General features: G+C 55.2%; 1 protein-coding gene across 2 annotated transcripts in view; it reads left to right on the forward strand.

The window, feature by feature from the left end:
* Window positions 1-25604, forward strand: part of PODXL (podocalyxin like) — an 89258-nt gene extending 63654 nt beyond the window's left edge. Inside the window, exons 5-9 of one of the 2 annotated variants that reach the window (XM_006120348.3) lie at window positions 11437-11584; window positions 13812-13873; window positions 14834-15001; window positions 16943-17078; window positions 20058-25604. In XM_006120348.3, coding sequence (XP_006120410.3) covers window positions 11437-11584; window positions 13812-13873; window positions 14834-15001; window positions 16943-17078; window positions 20058-20104 — 561 coding nt within the window. In that variant the 3' untranslated portion in view covers window positions 20105-25604. The remainder of the gene's footprint in view (window positions 1-11436; window positions 11585-13811; window positions 13874-14833; window positions 15002-16942; window positions 17079-20057) is intronic. The other variant, XM_006120347.3, reaches the window with a different exon arrangement.
* The last annotated feature ends 1697 nt before the right edge of the window (window positions 25605-27301 follow it).

The raw sequence follows: 27301 nt of genomic DNA on the forward strand, positions 1-27301 counted from the left end.
CATGGCTTAGCCTCCACCGGTCACATCTCCGGTGTCTTGATGGGAGCTGCACTATCGCATCTTCTGGCAGGCTAGTCAGGAAGTCTGCAGCTCCCATTTCTTAGGGACATCATAATGGCCTGAAATGCTGTTAACACGATGTACTAATTAAATATTTAAACAGCTGCAGCAAGGTTTAGATGGTGCATCCCATCAGCATTGGAAGGCCCCCTCCTCACCTTCCTTTAACTCCCCATGGGTATGTCTACACTACCCCGCTAGTTCGAACTAGGGGGTAATGTAGGCATACCGCACTTGCAAATGAAGCCCGGGATTTGAATTTCCCGGGCTTCATTTGCATAAGCGGGGCGCCGCCATTTTTAAAACCCCGCTGGTTCGAACCCCGTGCAGCGCGGCTACACGGGGCTCGTTCCACGAGGTGTACCGGTAGTTCGGAATAGGAATCCTAGTCCGAACTACCTAGTTCGAGCCCCGTGTAGCCGCGCTGCACGGGGTTTGAACCAGCGGGATTTTAAAAATGGCGGCTCCCCGCTTATGCAAATGAAGCCCGGGAAATGCAAGTGCGGTATGCCTACATTACCCTCTAGTTCGAACTAGGAGGGTAGTGTAGACATACCCCATGATAGGAAGTCTGAAAACTGGAACGATTTTTTTTTATGTCTCCCAAGCTACGCAGATAATTGAGACCCTGCAGCGTCTGCTCCCCCTCTCCCTGCCCCCGGCCAGTCTGGCAAACAAGTCTCTAGCCAAACCGTGACAGTCTCATGCACTTGGTAACACAAGGGAAAGCAGAAAAAGGGGGCTGTTTTGTTCCATGATTGATTCAACTCTGCATGACAGGCCGCAGCCCAGCTCAGGGTCTGTGTGGTTGTATCCGTCGCAGCGGGAGGCTGCACACTGCTAGTCTGTGCTGACTCTGCTTGGCTTGCCTCCGACCTTGCGTGTGTTCAGTAATTACTCGTTTAACACGTGCCCGCTTAACATGTTTTTGCAATAGCACGATTTTTTTTTAGGGAACATTTTTCGCATAACACAACCGTCCTCGAAATAGCACAAAAATAATCAAGTGGAGGACGACTTCGTGCGGCGGTATAAAAGTTGGTGAAAACAGTGGTAATACGCATGAGCGGATGAACACACATGGTCACAAGCACGCCTCTGCTCACTCATGTATTTATCTTTGTGTTTTAAGAAGCCGTGGCGACTTGTGTGGCTAGTTATCTTGTGTGGCTAGATATCGAATGCTGACAACCCTGCACCAACAAACAATTGACTTTGCCTCCACCACCTGAAAGGCAACCCCCACCTTTTCCATTATTTTGAATGGGAAAATTGATCCCACATAGCATGTTTTCGCTTAGCACAAACATTTTCAGAAAAGCATCTATAGTGTTAAATGAGGAATTACTGTATAGCACAGGGACGCACATTGCTCCACGTGGGCGGAGCTCAGAGATGCCCAAAGCACTCTGCAGATAGAGGCCAGCAGTGAGCTGAGAACCTAAGAGTCCCAGTTCCCCTTCTCTGGCGCTAGCCTCCCTGTCTGTCTGGTGGCGACGGTGTTTGCGCCGTTCTCTTTCAAGTGACATGCTCTCGTCTGTGACCTGTGGCTTCGCCGTAGGATCTGCCAGTCATGCACTAAGCAGCGAGATGAGTAGCTGTTATTTGGGGTTCGTTCTCGCTGCTCTGGGGTCCCCGGGGGGAGAGAGATGTGTGCAGAGAGTGGCTTGTTTTGGTAGGGTTGTAATGTACATGGCCACGCTGTGAGGATATTAGAAGAGGCTGGGCAGAGAGGTGCCCCTTGCACTTTGGAGTAGAAGGTGATGAGTTTTGTGATAGTTTCTTCTGGGGCCAGTTTGGGACTATGGAACGAACGCCCCAAGAACTAAGGCCTATCTCCTGCATAGCCCAATGTCACAGGGGAGAGACCTTTCTAGTCCTTCTCTAGGACTCGGCCCATTGGCTCGCCGTTTCATGACACACCTGGCATTGCCACATCCCAGCACGCTGATACTGAGGCTGTCCTGACAGTATTTGAGGCCTTCTAGGGCACGTCTACACTAGGAAACTATTTCGAAATAGCTAACATCGATTTAATAACCCCCGAAATAACAAAATCGAAATAGTGTGTCCTCGCTACCGGGGGAGAACCTGAGGTTCAAAATGAGTCCGAGGCAGGCTCCCTTAATGTGGACACGCTACCTCGACGTAAGAGTCCCAGGAGGCACTGGGGAGGAATGAATTTGAATGACTCTGGAGAACAGTTGTTTGGAAATAGCGGCACCGGAGCGCCCACACTCCCACTATTTCGCAATAACTATTTCACCATTAGCATTGTTCCCCAAGGAAAGCAGGAGTACACATTCCAAAATAAGCTGCCTGTTATTTTGAAATAACAGCCTTGGTAGCGTGGATGCGCCGCTTAATAATTCGACCTATGGGGGGTTATTTCCAAGGAAAGCCCTAGCGTAGAACAGGGCCTAGTGTGCTTTTCTGGGCTGGGGAGAAGCCAAGACAGCCCTGAGTGGTATCTGCATTTCGGCTGCATTTTCCAGCTACGGAGCTCAAAATGGCCGAGAAAGGAACGCTAATTAAGCCTCACAACACAGTACTGCGCTGCGCTGTGATTCTTGCTCCTGAAATGCAGCCAGCTCTGGGGTGGTGGGCAGCAGCAGCGTCTCCCAGCGCCACGCTGCTTGGCATGGGTCAGCACTTGGGCAGGAGACCTGTTGATTCAGTTCGTGCCTTTACGTGAGCCCTAACCATTGCCCCACCATGCCGTTAGGGGCTGGGCTGCAGCAGGGGCTGTCTTGCTGATGAAATGGGGTCCCACCCGTCTGTGACTGTTTACGAGACAGTGGTTTTGGTGACGGTCTCCACTCTGGAGGGGGTCCCCCTTAAATTCCACCTCGGGTGGCTGCACGAGAGATTTAGAGGAGACGGTCGCTCCAGCTGGACAGAAGATTCTACAGGTTCTTTGCTGTCGTGTTGAAGTGTTCCATGCAGGAGCTGCTGCTGCCCACCACCCCAGAGCTGGCTGCATTTCAGGAGCAAGTAAAGTGAGCATCACTTTCACCTTTTCCTATCATCATGAGGCACAATTAAAGTTGATAAAAGGCTTTAGGAGTCTCAGGAGTAGACCCCAAATCTGCTGACAGCCAGTCCAATGCCACTCTCCTAATCACCAGGATCAGTCTGTCGGGCGCTCCTCACGCTCTGCCGCTCGGCCGCCTGAAGGCAAGAAGGATGTTTAAAGGGGACGCCCCATGCTCAGCAGATTCTCCCTACGGTGGGGGCTGATTTCCTGAGGCAGGGTAGCTTTTGCCCGGCCTCTCAGAAGCACCATCCCGTTCGTCTCATTGATGTGATGTGTTGTTTAAAAGATCGGTGACAACATGTTTCCCTCGCCGCCAGAAAAGGAAAGAATTAGGGCCAGGAGGACAGGCCTTTGCTTCCTGGATATCTGGGCAATGTCGCCACCTGGCAGCTCCCCCCCCCCCCACAGCGGCTGACATGGGAAAGCAGGGTTCTGACGGGGCCAGGCGAATGCTTGCTATGCCTTGGGGCCCGGATTTTCCCACGTCGGCCATGCTAAGCGCTGAGCGGCGTGGCTTCGCCGTGCTGGGGAGTGGCGGAGGGGGAAATCTCTGTTCTCGCTCCCTGTCCATCTGCGCAGGGCGGTTTGTTGATTCAAGTGCTGTTACCTCATTTGGGGATGTTAGTTTTAGATTCCCACTAGTGTGGGAACCAGATTACATCAGCCCGTCAGGCCCTGTCAACTCCAGCCAAGGAATGTGAAATACTCCGAAGGGCGGGGAGGCATCGGAGCCGATGGAAAGTGTGGGGAGGGGGCAGGCAGGTTCAGGAGACGGGGAAAGGGGAACAGAGATGTTTGCCTACAAGGGCAGCAGACACCCCTCTCCCCGCCCAGGTCCGGAGTGGCTGAGAGTTGTCTGTTAGCGCTATGGGGGCCTGTAGGCACTGAGCCGGCGGGTTTCTAGTGGCGAGGCAGCCATAGCCGCTGGCACTCACTGGCGAGGCAGCAATGACAGCATGGGCCGTGGAGGCAGGACCAAACGCTTGCCAGGCATCCACTCCAGGGCACCCCGGAGCAGAGTGACTGATGGACACCAGAGGCCTTTGCTCTGCTGGGCTGACCCATCCGTGGTCCTACAGCGTCCTGAAGATTCCTTCTCAGTCGCCTGGCATTGGCCAGCATAGCCAAACATCAAAGCAGGCCGAGGAGGTCACGTGCCTGTGATGGGACGGCGTCGGCTTGCAGGAGCCGTAGTTGACGTGTGCAAGACGCCCCTCCTCTTCCCCCCTCCCCCCAATTCTGGGTCCCTCAGTTTGACCCGTGAGCTGCCCCCCCTCCCCCATTTCTCATCCTTTGCCCTCCGTTTTCCGCTCGGTTCTGGAGTGTGTGGCTCCACCGCTTCGCTTGAGGGGGGCCAGGCCTTCCAGTTGCGACGGGGAACCCCCACCCCTCTTCCCAGGATTCAGCCAGGCCGGCGCCCACCACTCACACTAAGTCACACTGGTTCTAGCGTCTCAGGCGGACCCAGGAAGTGCGGCGGCATTCGCCAGCGGCCCACGATTCCCGCGGCATTCCGCGCCTTCTCGACAGGTCTTGGGAGCGGGGAGGGGACGGTGCTGCCGTCCTGGCAACCGCGGGAGATCACACGGCGTGAGGCAGACCCAAGACCCCCAAGAGATCTGGAAGCCGGCCCCCGGTATCAGAAGATTTTTTTCGAAAGCCTGAAGTGAGTCTTTTCTAAAATGTTTGCACGCCCCCCTGCCCAGCCCCCGCATGTGCCTGCGAGATAATTGGTGCCGCACATTCTCCCAGATGTGTTGGGGAAGGGAATTTACACCCCACTTCAGGAGGTCTCACCCCAACCTCTCTCCACCCCTCCTCTGCAATTAATTCTGCCTCTAACCTCCAAGTCAATCCTGTCCTACCCAGTCCCCACATTGGTTCTGCCCATCCTACTGCACCCCATCAGTTCTGCCCCCTAACCTCCATCCAGTCTGCCCCATCCCCCATCAGTTCTGCCCCCTAACCTCCATCCAGTCTGCCCCATCCCCCATCAGTTCTGCCCCCTAACCTCCATCCAGTCTGCCCCCAACCCCTGTTAATTCTGCCTCCTGACCCCCCGCAGTTCTTCCCCCTAACCCCACTTAGTTCTGCCTCCTAACCCCCCTTAGTTCTGCCTCCTGACCCTTTGCAGTTCTTCCCCCTAACCCCATCAGTTCTGCCCCCTAACCCCCTTAGTTCTGCCTCCTGACCCCCGCAGTTCTGACCCTTAACCCCCCTTAGTCTGCCCCCAACCCTTTAAGTTCTTCCTCCTAACCCCCATCAGTTCTGCCCCCTAACCCACCTTAGTTCTGCCTCCTAACCCCCCGCAGTTCTTCCCCTTAACCCCCCTTAGTTCTGCCTCCTGACCCTTTGCAGTTCTTCCCCCTAATCCCCATCAGTTCTTCCCCCTCAACCCCCATCAGTTCTGCCCCCTAACCCACCTTAGTTCTGCCTCCTGACCCCCCGCAGTTCTGCCCCCTAACCCACCTTAGTTCTGCCTCCTCCCCCCGTACTTCTGCCCCCTAACCACCCTCAGTTCTGCCTCCCTCTGTCCTACAGCTCCTCAGCAAGTCTGCCCCGGGCCCTGACCCATCAGCTCACCCCACCCCAGCCCCACCTCCTTAGTTCATCCCCCTCCAGCCTCAACTCTGCTTCTCCTGGGGCTCTTCTCCCCCTCTGGGGCCCCCTCTCCCTCTTCCAGGCTGGGGGGTGCCAAGGACACTTCCTCTCTCTCCTTTCCCGGGCGGGTGCTGCGGGGAACAGAAGCACCGTCCTGCCCTGGTTGCTCATGGGAGGGAGGCGAGGAGCAGTGGAGCTGCTGAGGCCTGTGGCTCCCTCTCAGGCCCAAGCCCCCGAGGGGGACGTCTCAAACTGGATGGGGGAATGTCTCCCGCCCTGGCCTGGCTCCATCCTGCCGGCGTGCGCTGAGCCTGGTGTCTCACGCTCTGCCTGTCCGCCCGCTGTTCCCCACGCTGGCGTCCTCTCGGCCGTCTGTCCCGCAGCCTCGGCGTCTTCCTCACCAGAGTCCTTTGGGACATCTGGGGTCCACCTGCTGGGCAGGGTGCTCTGTGCCTGGCGGTGGCACTTTGGCCACTTACAGAGCGAGAGGATGAGTTTCCTCTACAGCCTGAGCGGAGAGCCAGCTGAGGTAGGGGCTCGTGCACTGCGCTCCAGTGGTCCCAGGTTCGGTGCTGCCTGTGGACATTACACAGCCAGCCTCCCTGGTGTAGTTGGGCTGCAGCAATTTCCTGAGCACGTTCAACTGAACATGCTGGCTCGTGGACAGGAGGGATGGAAAAGATACCTTCCCACACAGAGCCAGTAAGCACAGGGCAGGGTCCCCCAGGAATGGAGCAGGCCCATCTGGTTGCAGCGACGTCATTGCACTCTGCTGAAATGGCTCAGAGCGACGGATACCGGCACGTCACTGCCCCGCGCTCGACCTCCGGCTCCTCACGGAGCCCCCGAGCTGAGCGCCTCGTGGGCTTTCAGCGTGACAGGAAGCTCGTGCAGTGCTATGAGCCCTGCAGGGAGAGCTGAGGCCCGGAGCCACTAGAGGGAGAAGATTACGCACAGCACCCGCAGCAAGGAGCTGCCTCCTTCTCACTGACTTTCCAGGAGCGGGAAGGTGCCTAACAGGTGTCGCTAGAAAACTGCAGCCAGACAGGGACTTGTAACCAAACTCCCAAAGCCTGGAGCACCATGTCCTGGGGAAGGGGAGGATAAGAACTCCCATGCCAGCTGAGCGAGGGGGAAAGGCAGCCAGTGCTAACTCCCCACTTCCTGCCCACACACACACACCACTAGCATAATAGTCCAAAGGGGCAGATGCTCGGCGGGGGGGGGAGGATTTTTAAAGAGCAAAAGAAACGGACGATCCGCACCATGTGGTGCATGTCGTTAGCCAAGGCCAGGATCCCGCAAGCGCGCTGGGTCCACTCGCCGCCTGGGCCTCGTCTTTCCGCTGTGAGGGAAGGAGCCCGGCCGTTCTGTGCGCGCTGTGCCTGAGGCCCTGGTAGCGTGACCAAGCACAGAACCCGCCTGGGCAAGCGTAGCACTGCCGAGCCCTTAGCAGGCCTGGGCCTCAAGCGGCACGTGCGGTGAATGCTGGAGCTCGGGGCCAGCCCCCCCCTTCGCCCCCGCAGGCTGTGGGTCGGAGGAAGGTGAGCGCCCTAGAGGGACTCGCTGTGTGTGATTGAAGAGCCTGCCAGGGCCTGACTTTCCCAGTGGAAAGCGAAAGGGCAGGCGCAGGTCTCCTGGAGCCGCGGCCAAGGACCTGTCCCTGCTGGGGAGGAACAATGCACAAGGAGGCAAACTCCCTCGCGCCGGCGGCTGGGGATTGTTCCTTCCCCTGAGCACGTGCATCCTGTCACCGCCACGGCCGCCCCCTGAGCCGCTTCCCGAGTATTTAGCCAAGAGGGGGACAGGCAGGGGACAGGAATAAAGCTGCTGTGCTGTGGGTAGCTGCTAGCCCTGGGGCGTATCAGACAGCCCTGGTCTCCCCCAGCCCCACCGCCCTGGCCCCTCTATGGCAGTCCCCAGCATCCCAGGAGCTCCGCCCCTTCTGCGTCAGCCCTAGGAGGCTGTGTGGTGGCGGGAGCACCGCAAGAGGCTGGCCGGATCCTGTCTGGAGGGTTCCTACCCCAGAGCGCTGCCGTGAGCACCTCCGGTCAGACAGCGGCTGGAGACAGCCAGCGGGAGCAGCCTGAGGGGGCTGAGTGACCTGAGCTGCAGTCGCAGCACAGCCGCTGCCAGACCCGTGGTGGTGTGCTCTGTTCCCCAGCCAGCATCATTCTGGGCGCTCCATGCACCCCCTTCTTCCCAGGGCTCTGCTCCCCCGGCTCAGTGCCATTCTGGCAGCTCCCGGGCATCCACCCCTGCTCTCCTCCGGGGTCCATTCCCCATCTGTGCCAGGCACCTTTCTGGTAGGGCCTGTGCACCCCTTTTCACCTGGCGCCACGCCCCAGAATCTACCCACCTGGGTTCCACACTGCGCACAGGCTCATGGAGGCGCCTGCTGAGGAGTCCAAGGGCAGGGACTGATGGCGCTGTGAGTTATAGTATGGGATACAGGGCAGGCTCCCTCCTCCCCCAGTCAGGAATGGTGGTGGTGGTGGTGGGGGGTGTCTCTGGCCTGGCACGGCCGTGCACCGGTTAGCCATACAGCATTTACGCAAAGTGTCACAAGGCCAGCCCTTTGCTCACAAATTCCTGTTGGGTGCTGAACGGACACTGCTCGCCTCCGGGACTTCGTCCTTCTGGCCTGCTCGCTCACAGGGCCCTGTTTACACTGCCCTGCCCACACCCCAGCGCATCCTATCCCCGGCCTGCTTCAGCCTTAGCCATAAAAGCCTCTCCCGCCGGCCCTGCGATCTGCCTCCTCCTGCTTCCCGCCCTCCCCCGGGGAGTTGCTATTCCTGTAATGCCAGAAGCTGCGTCCCTCAGATAAGGCTGCCCCGGCGAAGCACGCAGCCAAGCGGCGTTGGCTTGTGCTAAAGAAACGACTCCGCGACGCTTCCTGGCCGGGGAGAGTGGGGGGGGGGAAGACGCTGGAGCCCACAGCCAGGACGGCTGCTCGTGGAGCCTTTTCCCGGCGCACCCCGCAGGTGCAGTCGGGGGGGGGGGGTCGGGGTCTGGCGCAGGGGAGAACAGTCCCTGGCTGAGGTAGCATCGCTGCTCCACAAGCTGGTGCTTTGGAGCCTGGCAGCCCTCAGGCAGGCCCCATCTCTCTGTGGAGAGGGAGACAGCCAGGGTGAACCATTGCAGCGCTGTAGAAGCTGGAGGTGGCATCTGCAGAGCCAGCCAGTCCATCGGAGGGTTCAGAGAGGCTGCACTTTTGGGGGCCCCGCACCAGCTGGCCTATGGACAGGACCTGCAGGATTCCAGTGTGCGCCACGTCCCGCTGCCACAGAGGCACAGGCCGCAGCGGGCCAGGCGGGTGGCAGGTGCAGGTTGCTGAGCTGCTTGGCATGGCTCCTTCCCCACTCTGGCATGATAAATGCAGAAGTGGGGGGCCAGCAAGTGTACCCCAAAGTCTTATCTACCAGGCTTTGGTATAAAACTTCCCCCAAAATCTTAAAAACCTAGATTTTGGGAATAAAACTTCCGCTGCCAGCACCCAAATATTAATAACGAGCTTAGGGGAAAGATCATTTGGAAAAATCTCACCCCTATTATAAAAATCAGGACACACAAGTAACCACTGCCAGGTTAATAAAAAGAAAAGAGAAAACTTTTATTATTACAACAATATTCCTGTTGCAGGCATAAGGATCAGAGGGAAAGGTAACAAAATAGACTCATGCAGGAGTTACACCATGGGCTAGAACTTAGTTAAAAAGAAAAGCCAAACATCTCTTAAGCAGTGCCAGATCTCAGATCCCATACCCTACCCTTAAAACAATAAAGCCTAACGAAACTCCCTAAACCTTACCCAACTTACAGAAAATGAAGAATGCTGCCTTGGAGAGAGAGACATGCTTGTCCCTCTCTGTAGCTGCAGAGGACACCCAGAGAGACAAAAGGGAGAAAGGGAAAAAACCCAAATTCCTTTGTCCCAGTTTGAAAGTTCCACCTACATTGCTACTGGTCACTCCACCTGGCTAGGTGTAGTTAACCCCTTATTCCCCAGGCTGCTGGCCTACCCTCATAATCATGACACCGCTCCAGTGCCCGTTGCTGCAGTGAGTGGGCCGGGGGAGGTTGCCGCCGCGCCGAGCCCCTTGCAATGCTCCAGGCCGCGTTGCTCGGGGGAGGATGCAGGGGCAGGGCTTGTGGGAGGAATGGAGCAGGGATGGGGCCTGCAGTAGGGAGGATTGCCCCAGGTCCCTTGCTCAGGTTAGCCCTTGGCTCTGGAAAAAGAGGCAACACAGATGTTTCTTGGGAGGCCTCCCGGTCGCCTTGCCTCCCATGTGTGTGCAGGGGGCCCCTGGCACCAGCAGCCCCTCAAGCTGGCCTCTGCAGACATCCCTGCTGCCCAAAGGGCTGGTGGGACCCCCCCATGCCACCCTAATTCCCCGCCCCCCCCCCCCAACCACCCAGCCCGGGTCATGAAACCGTGTCGTTAGGACCGAACCAAGCAGCGGCTAGCAGCAACGCAGGGGAAGCCAGTGGTGTCCATGGAACACAACATCATGCACACGCAAACATGGGGCCACACCCTTTCCTAGCTCCCAAAGGAGGTTCCCCCTCCCCCCCCCCCAGGTCCTCACTCTGCAGGTCAGGCGCTTGCTGAGCTGGCTGGCGGTGCCGGAACCAGGTGCCAGTTTGTAAGAACAACCCTGCTCCCCAAGAGGTTTCTTTAGGGGAAGGAGGGGGAGCGGGTCAGACTCCTCCCCAGCGTTGAAGGAGTTAATCCCAGCCCAGGCCTGCTAGAAAGGGCCTTTTCAGCTCAAGTACGTTTTTGGGAGGGGGCACTGCTGGGTTTGGGGTGGCACAGGGGTCACATAGCCCCCCTGAAGCTGCACTGGCTGGCTGAGCGGAGAGGGGTGGCAGCTGCCATTTGCCCAAATACATTCCCGCCCCCCACCCCCGGGACTAACTTTCACACCCTGGCCGTCCCGCCTGCGTGCAATAGCAACACCGCAGTCATTCATCTACGTCCATCGCGGCGTGAGTCTGACTCCAGAGCCAGGACACGCCCCTACGCGTAAATACCTGGGGAGACGGGTTTGGTGTAGTGAGTTTGTCGGGTTGCCAAGAACAGGGTGTTCGTTGCCAAGGGGTAGCTCTGTCATACGCACCCTCTAGGCAGCAACCCCGCTCCCCAACCAGGAAACGTTTGCTGCCATTCTAGCATCTTCAGTGCAAGCCACCGACCGTATTTTTTCAATACAGTGGCAGCAGGCTTAGCAGCAAGGGCTTGGGAAACCTGGGTTCATGTCTTGGTGGGCCACAAACATCCCCTGTGACAGTGGACAAGTCACAACCTCGCTGGGCCTCATTCCCATCCGTGCATTGGGAATACTGGCTCTGTCCTGCCTCACAGGGGTGTTGCGAGGCCAAAGCCAGCAAGGCTTGGGTGGAGAAATGCTTGAAGGCCTGAAGACTTGCAGGGACTCTGAAAAGGAGGCCTGGCTGGATTTAATCCGTCTCACTCAGGTCCCTTATAATGCCGCTCCACCACCACCATTGTCGCCATAGCAACACCTCCACTCCGGGCCTGGCAGTACCACGGCTGGGCCAAGAGGGTTGGTCACTGTCTCTTGAGGCCATCCACAACTTGGCCAATTCATGCGGGGGTGTTGCTGAGATGTACACACCTGCCCCCGCCCCTGGCTAGTTCATCGCAGTGCAGGGTTGGATTGGCCGCTGGCATAGATACTGGCTTGGCTGACGTGTGCTTTCCATCCCTGCAGGCCAGCCCCATCAACGAGACCCTGCACACCATCCTCTGCACAGCTGCGAAGGCCACATTCAACCGGAGCCGAGACAGCTGCGTCGTGCGCGTGGCTACTGCCCCGGCCCCCTCCCACCAGATCGCTGTGCTCGACGTGTCCATGCAAAGTGAGTGCCGCTCTCCACACAGTGACTGTGCAGGGAGGGGCAGGGGAGTAGCACTGATAAAGACCCTTTAAGCCAGTGGTGCCGAAACTGCCAGGGTGTGTCTGCCCCCAGGGAGTACGGAGGAATGCTGGGGGGCACGGCCGGGCTGGGCTAGCCCCCATCGGGAGACGGGGAAGGGGTGCCAATGAGGCCCGCTCTACTGCCAGTTCCATTCCACCCCTGGCTCCAGCCCCTGCCCCAGGCCACAGCTCAACCACCAGTCCCTGTTTGGCTGTGTCTACACTCACGGCTTCGTGCGTGAGTAATATGCAAATGAGGCCAAACATGGAATATCACCGAGCCTCATTTGCATGCCTAATGAGCCACCATTTTTTTCAGAAGAGGCTCTTGCACAAGGAGGAGCGTCTACACTGCCCCTTCTTGCGTAAGAAAAACCCTCTTGCGCAAGAAGGGGCAGTGTAGACGCTCCTCCTTGTGCAAGAGCCTCTTCTGACAAAAATGGCGGCTCATTCGGGATGCAAATGAAGCTCAGCGAGATTCCACGTTTAGCCTCATTTGCATATTACTCACACAAGAAGACGTGTAGACAGAGCCCTTTTGGCCCCCCGCCCAGCCACGACTCCACCACTGGAGCAGGAGGGGGATGTGCGAGAGGAAGAGTCCAGGTGCCCCTGTCGTCATCCTCAGGAAGCAGAGGAGAAGCCCGGTGGGCATCCTGGAGCTGTGTAATTCGCCTGACCGGGGACTTTGGCTGCTTTGGGGCTGCGTGTTCCCAGGGGCGACAGACTGTTGCTGGGTGGCTCAGGAGAGCCGGGTCAGCTTCCACTAGGGTCACAACTCCCTGGAACGTAGCACCAAGGAAACGGCGCGCAGGCCGCACCCGCTGGAGGTTCGGAAGCAGGGCTGCCGACAGGGGGTGACAGTCGCCCCCTGGGGCCTGGTGATTTCAAAGGGGCCAGGGATCCGGGCACTTTAAATGGCCAGCAGAGGCCAACCTGGCATGGTGTGGGTAGGGAGGAGGGCTGGTTCCCCCCCCTGCCCTTTTCATCCAAGGCACTGCCCCTTCTGGGCCCAGCATGCCCCTCCCCCCATATTGCTTAGGGCCCTGCTCAGCAGAGAAGCAGAGCCATGCGCTCTCACGTCAAGGACCCTGGTTCAAATCCAGCTCAGGTCAGGTGCCAGGTGGATGGCAGGAAGGGGCAGGTTTCGGTCCTGGCTGCACATGTTTCTGTGGTGACCCTGCCCCCAGCGGACCAGGGCCTGGGCGTGAGCTTCCCTCGCATCTCCTGGGGGCCAGGAACTGACAGCCCCTGTTCAGAGCAGCAGGACAAGCCCGAGGGCGCTTGCTCCAGGGCAGAAGCCAAATGCTCACTGCCAGGAAGCGATTTCCCCATGGGGCAGGTTATTCCATAGCTGGTCCCCCTGCGGGAAGCTCTTGCTCTGACCACCGAGGAGGTGGAGCGCTGAGAGCAAGGCCTGGGGCCAGCGAGAGCTGCCGGGACCAGCCCCAGCCAGGGAGCTCATGAGGGAGAGAGAGTGGAAAACTGCCGTAGCATCTCCCATAGCTACCTTCCTCCTCCCCTTCGCTGCACTGTTACCTCACCAGCCGCCCCACCTGCTGGGAGATTTGGGTGCATGCTGCTTGGAAGAAGCCATTTCTTCCCCCCAGGCCTGCTTAGGTTGAAACATTGGCTACTTACGGGACAGGGCTGTGTCCACGGGCCGTAGGGCCCGAACCGGCTGCACAAACAAAGCTGCAGGCTTGCTCCTTCTTCGCGGGCTGTTGCTATAACACCCTGCAGCGGTGGTGGCGGAGCGCCACACGCCGGGATGCAGCTAGCCCGAGAAGCTCTGGCACCAAAATGGGCCAGAGCAGATGTTCCTTTGAACCCATCTGGTGCAGCACACAGGGGAGAGGCAAAGCAGAGCCAGCCACGTGGCCACCTTGAGCTCACGTCTACCAAGCCCGCCACGCAGAAAGGCGATTAGGCAGCGTCCCACTGCCCACGAATTGTAGTGGGGGGGCGTGGCAGAGGCCTCAGGAATGGCTGAGCGACACCGGTCCAGTGGGTCGCGCAGGGACGGGGGAGGCGCCGTTCAGTCACCGCCCGGCCCCGCTTCCTCGTGTGTGAGGAAGAGGCTGAGCTGTAGCGCTGAGGGGCCTGAGGCCCACGTGGGGCAGGCAGGCAGGGGCTGCCCTTCACCTCTGGCTCCTTTCTCCCCCCAGCCCACACTGTGCCCAAGGAGCTGTTTGAACTGCTGGCGACCAAAAAGGAAGAGTTGCAGAAGGTTCGTCTCTCCTCCCCCGACCAGCCCCATTTCCTGTTCTTGGGGGGCGGCTTTGAGCAAAGGCTGCTCAGGGCCTAGTCCTCCGGGAGCAGCTCTAGGATGGAGGGTAATGGAGAGCCCCACTGCCCCCGGGAGGTTTGCCAGGTGTCCGGTTTTGAACCGGACAATCCGGTATTTGCGCTTTCTGTCTGGGAAACAGATTGAGAAAATACCAGACGTAGAAATATGCAGGATTTTCTAACTAGGTATGTTTTATTATTGGGAGGAGTATCCGTTCGTCGTGGCGTACTGCGCCAGCGTGTCTTATCAGCCAGGCAGTACGCGGTAGAGAGCGTGAGGGCAGGATGAAATCCTCGGGGCTGGACCCACCTGTGGACCCCGCTGGGACCGTATGCGGGACAGGCAGCGCCCCGTGAATCATGTGCACCCGAGCCAGCCCCGCTGCCCGCCAGCCACTTCCCCCCCTCATTCCCCTCCCCCACCAGCCCCGCTGCCCGCCGGCCAGTTCTCCCCTCCCCATCTCCCCCAACCAGCCCCACTTTTCTCCTGGCCGCCCCTCCCCCACCCCGCTCTGAGATCAAGTGCATTCGGTGTTTTTTTGAAAGCATCTGGTAACCCTAGGCCCAGTCCACCTCTCTGTTTCCAAAGGGCTCTAGCTTATGACTAAGCGGGCCGGCGCCCAGCTGCCCAGAGCAGTGGGGGAATCGGAACAGGGGGATGGCTGCTTATTCCCCCTGTGCTTGTTCTTGGACACCCCTCTGTCCTACTGTGCACGCTGCCTGGAGCCCCAGCTGTAGGGAGGAGGCAGGAGCGGGGCCACTGGCTGCGTCATAAAACCACCGCGGGGCATAGGGAGGGACAGGGGGCCGGTCAGCGCAGGCCCCACGCCAAGCAAAAGGCGCCCGTATGGTGCTGGATCAGCCCCTTGGCCCTTCCCTTCACCCACCCTTCCTTTGGCAGGTTGGCATCAGCAATGTCACCTACGCCCACATGCGCCTGGAGGAGGATAATGAGGACCGGCTCAGCATGCCCTTAGTCATCACCATCGTGTGCATGGCCTGCACCCTGCTGCTCATCGCGGCCATCTACGGCTGCTGCCACCAGCGGATCGCCCATAGGAAGGATCAGGTAAGCAGCGCCCATCCTCCATGCACCCGTCCGGGCCTCTCGTTACATGCCCCCCCACCCTCTACATTTTGGTTAAAGGCTGGGGGGGGAGCAGCATGGCAGGGTAACGGCCATGTACCACTGCCACAACCAAAGGGGTGGTCCTCAGATCAGACACTGCCAGCTGTCCCGAATTCCTTGGGGTTGTGCCGGGGGTGGAAGATCGGCCCTGTGAGTGTGGCTGGGGTAGGAGGACTGATATGGAGCAGTCCCCTCCCCGTTCTATCAGACAGGCAAGAGCTGGTGAGAATTGTTCCCCCCTTCCCTCCCCCGGAAACCTAGTTTCCATCAAACCGCTTTTCGCTGAGCACAGAAGATGCGTTTGGAGAGTCACTCTATTGGCAGCGAAACACCAGCTGCCTGAGAGAAAAGCAAAAATGCACTTTTTTGGATAAAAATGTGGTTATCAAAATCAGGTTTTTTTATATATTTTGAATTGGGGAGGGTTCCTCCCCTCCCCTGAAAAAAAATTTCTCCTGGCATTTTTTTTTTGAAGGGGAACTCCCTCCCCCACCACTTACTTTTTTGAAAGAAAGCTATGCGGAGTTTTAAAGTTTCCTGTGAAAAACAATTGGCATTTTTCAACCAGCTGGAACACAGACATCCCTCTCTCCCCCCCTCCCGTGAAATCAAGTTACGGAACAATCTGTCCTTGCACCCACCATTTCTTAACCTTTCCTGTGCCAGACTTAATCCTCCTCTCTGGCCGAGAGAGGATACGGAGAAGGTGGGATGACATTTCCCTCACACCCAACATTTCTAAGGTGCCAGCAAGTTTTGTCCTCAGGTCTGCCCCCAAACTTGGAGAACGAGCACAGGGCTGGCCATTACGCACTTAGCCCAAAGGGCTGTGTTTTCAAAAGGACCGGCAGCTTGGCTGCCTGCCCTGAGCCGGCATTCAAACCATCTGGCATCTCAGAACGTAACGATGGGTCAAAGCCAGGCACGGAACTCCTGCAATAAAGCCCTTCAGGGCCCCAGGGACGCTGACAGGTCAGGCTACTGTGAGCAGAGCTGTAGAGTTTGCAAGGGGCTAAGTTGGCAGGGTAGCGTACACACATCTTGTGCAGGTCCCTTTGACTTTCCCCAGGATTAGCAGGCTAAAGGCTCCCTTCGGATCTGAATATCGGCCTAAGATCTGCACTGATTTACTCCTGCTAGCCCCTGGCTAGGTCTGCTGGGCTGCATGGAGGGCAGAGGGGATTTGCACAGAGAGCTGATATCCACAGGAGGGCGCAGGTGCTACACACTTCAGAGCAAAGAGCTGGGAGGTTTTGCGGCGGCAGCAATCGAACCCGTTAGTTTAGCACTGCTAGGGAAATCCCTTTGTGCTGCCTGTGCAGAGGCAGGGCTAGATAAAGGCAACAGGTAGCATCAGTCTAAAGAGCAAAAAGACCCCCAAGCTCACTGATCCTGAAGCTTAGACACAGCTCCAGCTGCTACTCATAGAAGGTTGGAGGCGAAGGTGGAGGAATTTGACAATGTCATATGCCAGAAGCCTGCAACAGGTCAAAGCCACAGGAGGCCTTCATGAGTTAAACCCCAAAATGCCCTCAGGCTGTCAGAGAATTAGAATCCTGTGTACAGCTGGCTTTGGAATGTCTATAGCAGGTGATCTCTCAGGGCTGGGCCATCCTGAAAAGTGAGGTGCAAAAAAATCCACAGGGTTGAGTGCCATAGGTTGACAGAAGAATTCTTCCATCAACCTAACTACCCCCTCGGGAGAGGGGACGATTTACAATGGGGAGGGGCCTTCCCATCACTGTAGTGAGGATGTACACTGATGTGCTACAAAGGTTGCGTTGCCGTGTTGGGAGTGTAGACGTAGCCTCAGTTTCAAAACCAATTTGAAGCATACCGCAAGGTGGACACAAGCAGGCTTGCATTGACCTAATTGTGTAGCGTAGACCAGGCCTTAGCGACCCCTGGACTGATGAATGGTGCGAGCTGAAGAGTCCTGGAGATCACGGAACAGCTGTAATACCAACTTCCTACACACAGCACCGCCCCACTTCTGTGATCAGGCATGAAAAGACAGGTTGGTCTCAGGTCTATTTTACTTTTAGTCACTCAGGGCTGTTAAAGGGACACCGTCAACTTGAAATTAACTTTTTTTTTTTTTTTTTTAAGGGCTGATTTGACAGTTATTTGTGTTGATATACTAGCTAGGGCCATGGTGTGCTAGGTGGACAGAGCTAGAGTTTAAATTTTTCTCTCACCCTTCTTGCTCTGTGAGGGGTTCACATGAAACAACAACTTGGCAACTTGCTGGGGGGGGGGGGGGAGGAGAAGAGGAGCAGGGAGTGACACTAGCCCCACTATAAGTTCCCAATGCTCAGTGTTGGCTATTGTCAAAGGTTTAAATACATTTCCAGGCAGAAATGTTACATGTAGGTTCCAGGTAGGGATGTGAAAGGTTAACCGGTTGAGATCATGCGTAACAGGTGATGCTTACCAGGTCTTGTTAACCAATGGGGGGGAAGGAGCAGCTTCCCCTCTACCCTCTATCTGCAGTAGGCCCAGGCATGAGGCAGGCAGGGGCCACTCCAGTACCACCCAGCCAGTGATGTTTAACGGGTAAATGAACAGAATTTTACATCTCTAGTTCCTGGTATCTTCTTTCACTGCTGCATAGATACCCAGCCGCTGGGAATCCAACCACAGTTCAGCACACTCATATCTAAAGCGCCCTCTAAATCATTTCCATCTATGTGGGGAATAAATATTCCCTGTACACTGAGGCATGTACAATGTGCACCACCAAATGAAACAGAACCTCCCTGTGGGTGCTTTGCTAGTGGGCTGGGGAAGGGGGGGTAATTTGAATTTCTCCTGAGCAGCTGCGGGATCAGGTTGCTGAAGTGTCAGGTTGCTCTCGCTCTCTCACAGCCACAGACACATGCTCCCACCAGGGACAAGAGCAAAGGTTTTAGAACACCCTGACTTAGAAATCCTCCCTGGGGAGGATGTTTTCAACACAGCACAACTTCACCAGTGTGAGCAACAGCTCCGGCTGCTGCAGCTGCCCCTCCTCTTCCAAACCACTGCCCGTAAGCTCAGGGCGCAGCCTGCCTCGGGGGCTTTCCATCAGCGCAGCTACCTCAGAGCAAAACCTTCGCGTGCTGCTCAGCCTCTTCCTCTCCCGTCACCACAGGTGTCTTCCGGGGGCAGATGAGGCCAGAACTTCTAAAGCAAGAGACAAGTGCATGATCCTTCCCCTGCAAACACATTTGAGGCCTTCGCTGTACAACAGCAGCACACAAATGGGCACAGGCCCACATGGCCGCCCCGTCCCATCGGCAGGTCCTTGCTAGCCCAGAGCCAGTTGTCACCCCAGCCCCAAATTTCCTTCCAAGCTTACTTAATAGATCATAAATATTCAAAGGGGAGAGGAAAGCTGCAGTCACCCACCCAACAGGAAGCGGCAGCAGCCTGCCTGGAGATGGAGGCCCTCCCTCCTCAGCCTGCGTGTCAAGCCCTGAGGAAACGGACCAGACCCCACACTAGATTGGAGATTAACAGTAGGGTGAAGGGGAAGCTGTGTTTGGACCGGAACAGACCAGGGCCCCGCTTTGGAGCCCTGGAGGCTGCTCAGATGCAGGGTGGAGTTTCAAACAGACGTGGGCTGAGGGGAGCAGATGGGAGAAGGTAGTGGTGGCAATTCTCTGCCCGTGGCTTATCTCTATCCCTCCTGACCTCTGGCCACAGGGCACAGCCCTGTAGGCACCAGAGGGCTGGGGTATTGCAGTGTGATGCTGGTTGTTGGGCTTGGTGTGGAGGCCTGGGCTATACAGATCAGATAGGCTGAGGCTCCCTTCTGGCCTTAAAACTCGAGTGATTCTCAACCTTCGGGGGCTCAGGACCCATTTGCAAATATTTAGGGCCTGCCATGGCCAGTAATAACCTGAGGGTAGTTTTGCACCTGCTGTGCACCCCCAGTGGGGTTGTGTCCTGCCTAACCCTCACCTCACGGGGGGGATGCGGGGGGGCTGGCTGGATTTGGCTCGGGCTCTCTGCTCCCCTTGGGTTTGGCCCTGCCCCTCCGACTGGCCCAAATGCGTGTGGACAGAGTTTCAATCCAGCTCATGGGGCTGCAGCGCCGCTCGCTCACACTTGGCCCACTCACACTGCCATCATCATGGGGACTGGGTAAGAACACTAGCACGGCCATATTGGGTCAGACCAAAGGTCCATCCAGCCCAGAGAGAGCAAACAGATCTGCTAGCCATCACGTGATCCCTCTCCTGTCCCTCATTCCCAGCCTCTGACAAACACAGGCTAGGGACACCATTTCTACCTAACCTGGCTCAGCCATTGGCGGACCTAACTGCCATGAATGTATCTAGATCCTTTCTGAATCCTGTTAAAGCCCTGGTCTTCACAACATCCTCTGGCAAGGAGTTCCACAGGTTGCCTGTGCGCTGCATGAAGAAAAACTTCCTTTTGTTTGTTGCGCCCCAGCTAGTCGAGCTGCCTGGTTACGAGACGGCTGTGCAGTGTGGCTAGATGCTCTGAGGATAAGGTTGACTGCTGGGAAATGGTGCATATTTATCCGCAGATCCACCACGCTCTAGGGCAGGGTTCTCAAACGACAGGTCATGACCCAGGGCTGGGTGGTGGCAAGTCAGGCACTGGGGTTCCTTGTGCAGGGGGATCAGATGAGCAGTGGGGGTGCTAAGACTGCGCTGCGCCCCAGAAGCAGCCGGCAGCAGGCACAGCTCCTAGGTGGTGGTGGTGTAAAAGCACACAGGGCTCTGGGCACTGCCCCTGCCCTGAGCACTAGCTCTGCCCTCATAAGAACGGCCAGGCTGGGTCAGACCAAAGGTCCATCTAGCCCAGTGTCCTGTCTGCCCACAGGGGCCAATGCCAGATGCCCCAGAGGGAGGGAACAGCCAAATCACGTTGGGTCGTGGGCATCAACAATTTTCTTCAACTAGGTCACGAGAAAATAAGTTTGAAAACCGCTGCCGTAGTGCTCACCACAGATTGCTGTTGTCATTTCCTTGTCCCCTTCCAGCAACGACTGACGGAAGAGCTCCAGACCATGGAGAACGGTTACCATGACAACCCCACCCTGGAGGTGATGGAGACCCCCTCCGAGATGCAGGAGAAGAAGGTGAACCTGAACGGGGAGCTGGGAGACAGCTGGATTGTCCCCATGGACAACCTCACGAAAGAGGATCTGGAGGAAGAGGACACGCATTTATAAGCCACATTAAAATCTTAAAAAAAAAAAAAAAAGCAAAACAAAAACCCCAGGATGATTAGAGCCACAAGTGCCGTCATGCGGAGCACGGAGACACAGAGGTGCCTGGACAGGACTGGAGTTTGCTCTGGCCTGCTAAACCTTGGTAAATCCGAACCTATTCCAGACGAGATTTTTTTCTTCTTCTCTAGAGGGAGGGTGCTGGGAGTTAAGTAATGGCCAGAGGACACAAGAAAGTTCAGCTGCTGCCAGTCATAGAAGGAAAGGGACAGAAGGCCTCTTGTAGGGCCCCTCAGCCTTTTCCATGCTGGGACCCCTTCCATCTAGCTGGGATCTAGCACTATGGGAAGGGCAGAGTAGTCAAACCCCCCCCCCCCCACGCTTTGCTCCCACTGGGCTGAACCCTGAGTACAGAATAGAAGCGGCTGTCGCCTCCCGAGCTATTCCAGAAGCGGAGTTAGTTTCGTAGCGGATCTGCCATGGCAGAGGGCGCTATGCGGGACGGGAGGGTGAGAGGCAAGGGGCTAGCGATCTGCTGTAACACGTTTTCCCTCAGTTCCTCGATCGGCCACCATGCACGTCGCCTGCTGCCAGTGCAGGATTGGCCCTTCCAGTACGTTTCCAGCCTCTGCCTCCTCTTGGTTCTTTCCCCGTCATGGCTCACCTGCATGTCAGATCCCCAGGGGGTTCCGCTGCCATCACCTCAGGGGGAGCAGCGTCCTCCAGTGGGGAGAGCACGGAGCAGCGTGGTCGGGGTCCATTCTGAAAGACGTCGTGCGCGTGCTCCCCCTTTGCTATGTGCAGAGAAGCGTTCTAGAAGTGCCCGTTAGCCACAGGAGGAAAAAGGAAGAGCAGCTGCTGCCCTCATCCCAAATCATTTGCAAAATCTCCCTGGAATCCCTTTGGAAAATGCTTTCCCCAGCAACCCCTCCTGCGCCTTAATATTCCCTCTGTCCCATGTGCACCTTCCTGGCCTGCAGGGTGAATTCCACTGACCGATGCCGAGGTCCTGTGTTTGGCAGGGACAGTCTTAAGGCTGCACTTCTGCTGGCTTTCGTTAACCACCGCAGGTAGACGTTGCCTTCTCAAGCCTTTAAAATTCAGCGTTTTTCAGACCCCGTAGTGTCTTCCCTCCGCCAATGGAAGCAGAGTTATTTCATTCCGGGCTGATGTTGTGTCCACAAACAGGCTGAGCAGGGGGTACCTGCACGGTCTTTACCCATCAAATACAATTCCCAAGCCTACGTGGTGAGGGAGGTGCCCAGGAGGGCTCCTCTGCGGGATCTGCGTCGGCAGCAGGACTCTAGTCATTCCAGCCAGCCAGTGACAAATTCGGTCCCGAAGTTCCTCGCTGATGCTAAAAAGGCACCTAAGAGCGGTCAAATAGGAACCTGCCGCCTCGGCTGGCCGGTGCACAGGCAGGCTTGGGGATGCAGCTCTGACGAGAACGCAGGATGGTAAAGGAAGGATTCAAACTCATTGTGCAAGGCCAGGGCTAGTGCTGGGTGGAGACGTCCCTGACGCTGCTGAGAACCTGCGAAAGTCTGTGCCATGCAGCAGAACAGGGAAGGCCCCCATAGCTCCCACTCCAGAGCATCACCTGCTCTTTTGGGGAGGGGCATAAAGTCACACCTGCAGCTCAGAGCAATTCCAGATGCTCTGAGCGCACCTGCCCCCCGGTGGGCAGTAATCGCATCTCTCTTCAGCTAAGAGCTGCTCATTTGCTGTAAGGACGTGTGTTTTACTGCTGAGCACGTGCAGGATTAGAAGGCAACAGAGCAAGACCCTTTGGCAGACCATACTGGACCGCTGCAATACACAATAGCTATGCACCCTGTGCTACACGCAAAGAAATGCAGCAGGGCCCCATGGACCTGGGAACCTCAAGTCGGTGCCAAAGTTAGAGCTGGGCTGAGTGAAATTTGGCTTCCTAGCCCCACTTTTGGCAGCATTTTGTGGCATCAGAAAGCGCCGCCACACTGCAGAGAAGAGAACTCAGAAATCAGGCTAAGCAAGAGCTGGCTTCATTGCGGGAGACAGTCTCCCAATCTCCTCTCCGGATCCAGTTGGTGTTGGAACGTTTCTGCCAGTCCACACACCCTGTTGAAATAAATAAGCTTCACAGGCAGGAAAGACGAATGGATCTTGCATCAGTCTCAGCTAGAAAAAGCACCTTGGATCGAATGTCTAATATGTGACACGAGATGCAAAATTCAACACCTCAGATGTGTGCACGCAGGATAGTGTCTTAAAAACGGGGTTAGCCACAGTGAAAGCCTTAATACAAGCGCAAAGAGAAGCCCGTGGGTCAAATTCTCGCTTGCATGCAGACAGCTCCCTCCGTTTTTACTGGTTTTACCTCGCAAACCAGGCTGATATTACTGGTATATTTGAATGGCCCCTTTAGCGTTTCTTCTTTAAAAGCATGTCAGCCTGCCGACGGATGGAGCTGCAGGCACTCCGAAGACATTTCTACTTCAGCGGCAATGCCGGGGCTGGATTTTGACCTTTCTCTTTAAAAGCCCCACTGTTCTGTGCACATCCCAAAGATTTATCCACAAAGGAGCCTGGGGAGATGCCAGTTCAAACTCTGCTTTACAGCTCAGCATCTCAATTATGTTAGGACGCCAGCAACTTCACACAAGCCAGCAGGGTTCGCTGAAGGCCCAGAGAACTCACCAGTCACCTAAGCAGTGCAGGGGTCCTGGCGTTGGGTAAAAGGAGGGATAAACAAGTGTGGAGACTACATCTCCCAGCATGCAATATTCCTTTGATCTGTCCCGCCTAGTCACACGGATCAAAACATGCAGGGCCTGTCTCCTCTGTAGGTTGCACCTCAGTATTATAGATCAGGGTGGTTACACTCTGCTCCTGCCTGTGCATAATTGGGCCTAGGGCAATGTTCCCTGGGCAGCCATGCAGGAGTCCAGTGCCCCCAGCTGATCAGCAGAGCACCCACAGCTAGATGTGTGTTTCTAGTGGTGGTGCACATTCACACATGCCTTGGTGCACATACATGTATTCCGCCCCGTAGCATGGGAAAGATGAGGGGGCATTGGCCTCGGGGGCTGACTCCTCTGCGTAGCAAGCTCCCAGAAACTCAGGCGTGTATACAGCCAGTGGGAACGTGCTTAGGCACACTGCGTGCCGAGCAATATTGTGCAGATGAAAAGGCAGCTGTGAATTCAACCCCAAAGCAATGGGAGAGGGGGCGCGAGTCTGGTTTATACATTACAAACAGGTTAGCGAGCGTTTGCAGCAGGGAAGGACGCATGAAGCAAAAGCCACCTTCTTATATAGCCGCCACCCTGGAAGTCCCGAGGCATTGATCTGGATTGCTGCCCTTCACTTCCACAGTCATTCTCGCTGTGAGCAGAGCCCAGTGTCACTCACACCAACACAGAGCGCTGCTCACCCTCGTGGCTGGACACCACCGAGCACTTCTAAGCGTTGCCACCACCAAAGTGTTGCCTTGGCTTGGGTCACGGGCAGGGTTTGACCCAGGGACCAGTGGATCTAAAGCCTGAGCAAAAGGAGGAGCGTCATTCGCTTGGGGGCAGTAGCCAAGTTAAGCTGCTGTACACAGCCCTGCCACGGGAGGGGGCACCACGTCGTTAGCATTAACACACACCAGGATTGCACATGGGCAGTGGGGAGTCTCCCTCAGCCCCACCCCTTCTGCTGAGGCTCCCCCACGGGAGCTAAGCTAAGAGAATTATTTTGCTTCTGCCATTTCGATTTGTTGGCTTGGTTCATGGGCCGGTGCAAGCAGCCGCTCTTGTTTTTTGAGAGTCTTAACACAGCAGCAGTAGAGAAAACATTTTAAAAGAGAGGAACTGGATGGCGAGGCTGCAGTCACGTGGGCAGGTGAAGTGGTAACAAGTGACTTTAACCTTCCTTTAGAAATAGGCTCAAGTGGATGGTGTCCCTTTAACTTAATCCTCACCAGTGCGACCCCAAGACATGAACAATTAAAGTAGCCTCCTTAATTCAAAGACAGGGTATTCGACAAGGGTCCCGGAGCCCTAGGTTCTAGCCCTGGCTAGGAAACCTTGGCCCAAACACACCATGAGGCTCAGCCAACCACAGCATGCTGCCTTAGGCTGCTTGAGGGGCAATGACTTTGGGAGGGGGGGGAAGAAATAAAGCAAAGGTGCAGAGTCCAGTGGTGTGTGAGCAGCTCCCCCCCCCCCCCCCCCCGGAACAACTCTCCCAGGCAAGTGCTGCTTAGCCTGACCGGGGGCGGAGAATCTGAACACGAAGGACGGATTTGAGCATTCCGGGAACTTACTCGCCACCAGGAGCCTGCCAGTGAAGAGTCTGGCGGGCCCAGGGACTCCCTGCTGCATGCCAGGGTGAAGCAGGGTGCTGATATCTGACCAACACTGCCCAAGGGACCGCCTCTGAAGCATACTGTTGCTTCGAAACACACAGCTTTGTTTCCAGGTTGAAACAGGCCCCAGCTGCTGAGTGTTACAAAAAGCCTTACGGAACTGGCCTCAGTCTTTCCGATACATTTCAGAACCATTTTGATTCACAATTGTTCTAGTGGACAACCCATCCATTTGCCAGCTTGCACCCCTGCCCTTTTACATAATATCGAGAGTCTGCTTATATATGCCAAGAAATCATGAGTTGCAAGAGAGCTCCATAAAGGCTCCTACTCAGCAAATCCGGCTCAACTTACTTCTACTCTGCATATGTGCTTTTATCATGCTCATCACAGAGTAACTGAGTGCCTTCACTGTGTGTCTAACATCTCGGTTTTACCCCAGGGGAAAGCCATACAGTTAGGCACATTGGGGTGTTTTTTGTTTTGTTTTTTAAATATACATGTCTATGTTAGAGGCGGCAAGGTCAAAGACACATTCCTTGCGCTTGGAAAGCAGTTCTCAGCTTTAAGCGCATACTTAAGTCCTCTTGAAATCAAGTATCTACTGTACTTAACTGCTTTGCTGAACTGGGTCCAAGGACCTCATATTACAGATTGGAAGAATCCTGTAAAGGTTGGGGACCCGATACTGTGATGTTACAGGTCTTATTCAGAGCCAACACGATTGCTCAACAAGCAGCAACTGAATGGATGAATGGGAAATGTGAAATTTATTTATTGTTCCAAACACCGTGTTTTTAAACTACAGGTAGCTTTAAACAAAAAAAAAAAAACCATTTTATTTCCCTCCCTCTCTTAAAATAAAGATTCCCTATGAAGAATGGGAAGTGATGCCAAGGAGATAATGTTCTTCAAAGTCAGCTAGGTAAATAAGGGAACTAGAAAATGCAGCTTTGCGCATCTTTGGCCTTAAAACTTCTTAGTATCATGTAGCTATAATTGTGTGCGTGAGACCAAAAAACAAACAAACAAAAACTGAAAATCCTCCCCAAACCACTAGCTTTAACATAAAGACACACTGTACAAAGAGATCGTTACTTTTACATTTTGGTAAGACTAAAGTTCTTGCAAAACTTCTATTTTAAGAATCATAGAAGGAAAGTGTAAATAATGCATATTTTATGCTCATAGTTATATGCTACGGTCCAGCTGACAGTAGGGTTATATTATTACCACGACCACAAGTTCATACCCAAAACAGACCATGGGGAGGGAAAATACATGTTTAAAGTGGCTATTTTGTTGTTGAATGTTTCACATGAACACAAGACAGCAATTCTGCGTGCTGTGTAGTGGCATCTCACAGGGACAGGAGTCTGATTTACACTGGAAGTTACTGAGCAACTGGATTGTAGAGATTATAATTCTTGCATTTTCCTACAAAATATATTTTGAAGACACCATGTATTTGTCAATAAACATTCTTTTGTTTAAAACTTGGCTTTTTTTTTCTTTTGGTTGGGACAAGGAGGGAGACTGCTTGCATTAAAGGGACATGGTCACAAATCAAACATAAGAATGGCCATAGTGAGTCAGACCAAAGGTTCATCTAGCCCAGCATCCTGTCTTCCAACACTGGCCAATGCCAGGTGCCCCAGAAGGAATGAACAGAACAGGCAATCAAGTGATCCATCCTCTCACCCCTTCCCAGCTTCTGACAAACAGAAGCTAGGGACACCATCCCTTCCCACTCTGGCTCAGCCATAGATGGTCCATGAATTTAACTTTTTTTGAACCCTGTTGCTGTCTTGGACTTCACAATATCCTCTGGCAAGGAGTTCCACAGGTTGACTATGTGGGAGAAAAATCAAATAACTCCAATTGTGTCTAAAGGGGGGAACTGTGCAGAAATCATAACTTTCTAAAAGAAAACTGCTGTAAGGGTTAAAAAGTTTTCCAGACCTCTCTCCCTGTAACAGAGAGAAATCAAATTAGCTCTAATCAAAGACCCTTACAAATGACTATCTCAAATTCATGGATACTCCTAGTCTGTCACAATTTGTCATGTAAACCCTTATCTTTGTCACAGTTTGCCTTGTAGACTCCTCCACTCAAGTTCTCATGTGGCTTTGTGTACTGTAAAAACTTACTTCTAGCACTCCTGGGGTGAACAGAAGTCTCAGAGTACTTCTGCTGAGACTTTGATATGTTAAAGAAGAACAATCAGCAACTGAACTGTCTAAGCATTCTGTATATAGGATACCTGAATCTGTCTGTCAGGGCTGCTGCTTCACTCTTGGAAGTGACAGCCTGCATGCATGCATCATAAAGTTTTCTCTTCTAGGTTTCTTTCCTGCCTCACTGATTTGACCTCCAGCCTCGGACCCTTCTGGGGGCTCTGTACCCCAGGGGAGCGAGATTTCCCCCTTCAACTAAGCTGTTTAATGAAATATTTCTTTGTTTTAAACCTGCTACCAAATTGCAAGTATGCTTCCAATGTTTAAGATTGCATTGAGTCGAGTCATAAGGCCCACTCACTATGAGTGGCAGATCCTGTGGGTCATCCCTCAAGGCTCTCACTCTTCCTGTGGCAGTGTTTTTTCTTTATCCTGCCTTCCTCTGTGGCTCCTGCTCACATTCAGACCTGCAGTTTCCTCTTCGTGGCTTGGCTCTCTGGCCAGGTCACTCAGGTCCTCCCTTCTGAGGAATTTCAAGTCCAGAC

This window comes from Pelodiscus sinensis, chromosome 1 (genome assembly GCF_052426305.1).
Source record: "Pelodiscus sinensis isolate ZL-2025 chromosome 1, ASM5242630v1, whole genome shotgun sequence".
Lineage (NCBI taxonomy): Eukaryota > Metazoa > Chordata > Testudines > Trionychidae > Pelodiscus > Pelodiscus sinensis.